This window comes from Drosophila novamexicana, unplaced genomic scaffold, assembly GCF_003285875.2.
Source record: "Drosophila novamexicana strain 15010-1031.04,08,12 unplaced genomic scaffold, DnovRS2.1 tig00000193-arrow-pilon, whole genome shotgun sequence".
Classification (NCBI taxonomy): Eukaryota; Metazoa; Arthropoda; class Insecta; order Diptera; family Drosophilidae; genus Drosophila; species Drosophila novamexicana.
Window position 1 is genome coordinate 3,146,251 of NW_020824787.1, and position 4,402 is coordinate 3,150,652.

A 4,402-nucleotide genomic window follows, 5' to 3' on the forward strand; every position below is an offset into this window, starting at 1 on the left:
AAACGCAACACGAAGCAGTCGAAACAGAATGAGAAAGGGGCATGCAAATGGGCGTATTCCACACTTTGTACGGAATAACTCAGAGGTAGAGACCAGTTTTTGTCGTTCTGGTTACAAATTTGTACCCAGAGTCTTATTGATATTACGAACAAATTATCAAATCGAATTTGGGCCCCAGAAAGGTCCACAAAAGCCAACGTGAGCTTAAATTTAAAAAAGAAGAAAATGCTGGAAAAATATTTGAGCCATGAAAAAAACGAGTATAATAGAAGCGTAGCTAAGGTTAAATTTAAATATGTAAGAGATATTATTGGGCTAACTTTGTTGTTAACCTCCAACTAACTAAGTGTTATACTTATTTAATCAAAGAATTTAATAGCAATAATGTTCATATTAGCAAATTAAAGCAAATGTGCTTGCATGAATTTAATTGTTTTTATTTAATATGCATTTTAATTAAACGTATTTTTGGAACATTCATATTTATCAAAATGTAAATGAATTCGCAGCCATTAAAATGTTTACATAAAATTTATTTAGCACATTTGGCAATTTGGCATAAATATTCATATTATTCAGATATGTTAATTATGAAATAAGTTTGGAAATTATTTTTGCCTGCCTATATTGTCTGTAAAACGGGCATATTTCAAGCAGAAAAATAATAATAATAACAAATTATTAATGGGCTCACGCTCAGCCAACGACAACGACAACTCCATTATGATATTTCTTTTAAAGGCTATTTTTAGTCTGCAGACAAACTCTAACACAAGTTGTGAATGGCCCCCATTCACAATTCAAGCTCTAAGCCAAAAGGGGGTTGCGCATTTCTTATGAGCTAGGCATAGGTCAGGGAATTGCCAAAAGCGAAAAACAAAAACAACAACAAAAACTCGCTGTAAAGAAACTGAAAAGTCAAACTTTAAGCAATGAAGTGAGTATAGCCCGATTTGTATTCATATTCATACTCATACTCACACTTGTATTCACTCGCAATTTCGGCTAAAAACACTTTCATTTGTTGCTCATTAAAATCATAATACGACAGCATTATCAACATTGGCAATACCGGAGTTTCTCGGTCATCAATCAAATTCAATTTTCGTTTGTATTGGTGCTAAAAGGAAGGGTAGGGTGGGGGGTGTGTGTGGGGCACCGCTCATTATGCTGCCTGAGCGAGTTTTAATGGTTTATTGGCGATTGCGAAAATTGCAATTTAATTGTTTGACAAATGCTTCAAAGTCGGTCGCGATGACCGTCGAAAATTGTAAAACTAATTGAATTTCATTCAATTGCCAACGATCTGGCGCAATCGAACAGAGGGTTAGATATAAAGGTACCTTTATATATATAAATATTTATATATACCTATATCAATCATTTTGGTGTATTTGGATAACAGTGCTGCAAAACGACAAGCTAAATAAAACGGGGAAGCAACTTTGGCACGCCGAGAACAAGTTACCCCACAGATATGTTGACTTTGATGGATTGTTATACAACTTTTTCTTAACCAATGATTCCATATTCTTATTAAGTATAATACCCATGTTATAAACTGTTGCATACAATAACTGCCACAATAAATGACTTTACGATTTTATAGAAAGAGACGGACGAGCTTGGCTTTATTGGTTGTTGATGCTGACATTATATATACTTCATGAGGCTCTAAATATCTCCTTCTGCGCGTTAAAAATTTTGTGACAACATTTTAATAACCTCTACATGCTTCTGCTCGAATCATCCCGCAGTGGCGCCCTCTGTGGGCGGGCAGCACAGTCATCAACTTTTGCTCCTCATATTTATTATTATATATTATCTTTTTGTTGTACTAGGTTCAGCTTATTTATTCGGCTATCCAGCTAGCGCTAAGGTGAAATAAAACCTACATTTTGTTACTTTTTGGTTTTTGTGTTTTTTTTTTTTTTTGTATTATATTTTGTTTTAAAGTACTTATTGGATTTGCCAAAGTTCAGCTTGTCATGGCAAAAGATAAAAGTTTTTCGTTTTCCCACTGGAAATGTCAACAAAATTGACAAAATTAGTAGAGAACCTGTGGGGAAAGCCGGGATGAATGCGTATAGATAAGTTTATCTTGGCTTTAGGCGTTTCTTGGTATGTTTACATAAGAACTGCCATGGATTATGAGTTGTTAAAAAACTTTTTTGGACAATTTAGTAGCATGTGATATGATGAAATATAGTAGACAATCAAAGAATTGCCTATTTCTATGCGAACAAGTACCACGTTAAGGAATAAATACAAGGAAAACTTAGCATTTCACAATAGCCGTACAGGTTGGGTAGTACCATATAGTTGCTATGAACTGATCTGACAAAAATTATGTTATAATGCAAGATATCTTGTTTTTCCACAAGTATACCTTATTTTATTTTCTTAACGAACAATAATCCTTCGATTTATTAAATTAATTAGCATAAAGAGCACGCTGAGCCTTTTCCCAGACTGCAATTGGACCATGCTCTGGCCGATACTTGACATTGCATCCATCCTGCTCGAGGCGATTGTCATCACGGAGCTCTTCGTAGCGCTCGCGATCGAACTTGGTGAAGCCCCACTTTTTCGATACGTAGATCTTCTGGCGACCCGGAAACTTGAACTTGGCGCGACGCAGAGCCTCAATAATCTGTGGCTGATACTTGTCAGTGGAACGCACCGACATGATGGGCTGGCCAATCCGGACCCGAGCAACTGTGCCTAGGGGCTTGCCGTAGGCACCCCTCATGCCCGTTTGCAGCCGATCGGCGCCGGCACAGGACAGCATTTTGTTAATGCGAATGACATGAAATGGATGCAAACGCATTCGGATATGAAACTGATCCTTGCCGCAAAACTTCACCAGGTACTTGTTGCAGCAAATGCGTCCAGCTTCGAGGGCCTCGCTGCTCAGCTGCTCGCATTCATCAGAAACTAGATGGACGCATAATGGAAAGTCCTCAACAGTTGCCTTCTTCCGGCCCAAATCGAAAATGCGAATTTTGGGATCGGGAACACCGCGACAAAAACGCGATTTCGGATACGGCTTGTTTTTACAATAACGATAACATCTGGCTGGCCGACGACCCATATTAAATTATATATCACACGTCACGGCACAAAAATGTATTATAAATTTCTTCAAATAATTTTCTTAAATTTCCTTAGGAAGTGTTTCGTCGAAATTTCAAATGAAATGAAATGAAAACATGCCCAAGTTTGGCAAAGTTAACATCAGCTGCTGCCTTTGTTAGAAAATTTTCAATGAAATGTAGAACAATCGTGATTAAAACTTTTTGTTTTGAACTAAAACTTAGAGCTCCATGCTTGACAATTCCTTTTGCTGCCAAGGAACTTTAATGAACACCTCAAAGCGAAGGCAAATTAATTGCCAAGTCAAATCAAAAACAGACAAAAACATAGAAAATTGCAACAAGCTAGACTGATTGACTAGCGGATATCCTGTAAATAAATGCTTACTGTGTTATGTAGGGCAACAATCGATAATTGTTATTTCATTACATTTTTATGTATCGAACAATATTTTGTTCTCTTGTATATATAATATATATAATTGTAAGTTTTTCCTTTTCGGTTTAATGAGTGGACATAATTATTATAACAAATTATGAATATACTCTTCTTTTGTAGGGTATTCAAAAACCTACTCACAAAATGCCATATATACATCTTCGCAGTATTTTCAATAGAAAGGGATACTCTTTAAAAGCCTTTAAAATCACTTTCTCTAATTTGGCTTAATTGATAGACAAAATTACAATTAATTAATTGTTCCTTTTTATATAGGATATTCATGAACCTATATGCTAAATTTAATATATCCAGCAAGATATAATCGCTGTTATTGAGTTACTTTCACTGCTATGATAGATGAGTTTGCGCAGCAATCTGTTACTCCCCATACTCATTGCTCTGGTTACAGGGTATGGGCACAGCAACAAAAAAATAGGAAAACGGAAATTGTAACCAATGTTGTGGCTGCTTTTGTTGTTGTTGATGTCATTGTGGAGTGAAGCGCAGCGGCAATTGAATGACAACAGCAACTGTTGCTGCTGTTGTTGTTGTTGTTGTTGCTGTGGCTGTCGCTGATAATCTTGTTGCTGCCGTTGTAGTTGCTGTTGCTGTTGTTGCTACTGCTGTTGGTGTCGTTTGTATTTAATATTTAAGCTCAGCCAGCGACAAGATTTAAAATATTTGTGCGCCACAGTCACCAAAAGATTTATGCGCGCACGAATATTGGACGATGTGTGGCACATGCAACACACGCCACAAACACACACACACACACACACGCAGGGAAAGGGGGACAGGTGGTGTCAGCCTCGTGATGATGCATTTGGGTGGTTGGCTTTGCAGTTCGCACAAAAATCGTGTTTGC

The 4,402-nt window shown here is 37.0% G+C and overlaps 1 protein-coding gene across 1 annotated transcript; it reads right to left on the reverse strand.

Annotated features, from left to right (window-relative positions):
- Nucleotides 1–2,379: 2,379 nt before the first annotated feature.
- On the reverse strand, nt 2,380–3,174 carry LOC115759098 (60S ribosomal protein L10-like). The gene has a single exon (XM_030699932.1). It carries the CDS (start codon nt 3,092–3,094, stop codon nt 2,435–2,437), a length of 660 nt encoding a protein of 219 aa, XP_030555792.1. The 5' UTR covers nt 3,095–3,174; the 3' UTR covers nt 2,380–2,434.
- Nucleotides 3,175–4,402: the final 1,228 nt, after the last annotated feature.

Coding starts and splice junctions, on each gene's coding strand:
- LOC115759098 (XM_030699932.1), bottom strand. CDS start 3,094: ATGGGTCGTCGGCCAGCCAGATGTTATCGTTATTGTAAAAACAAGCCG.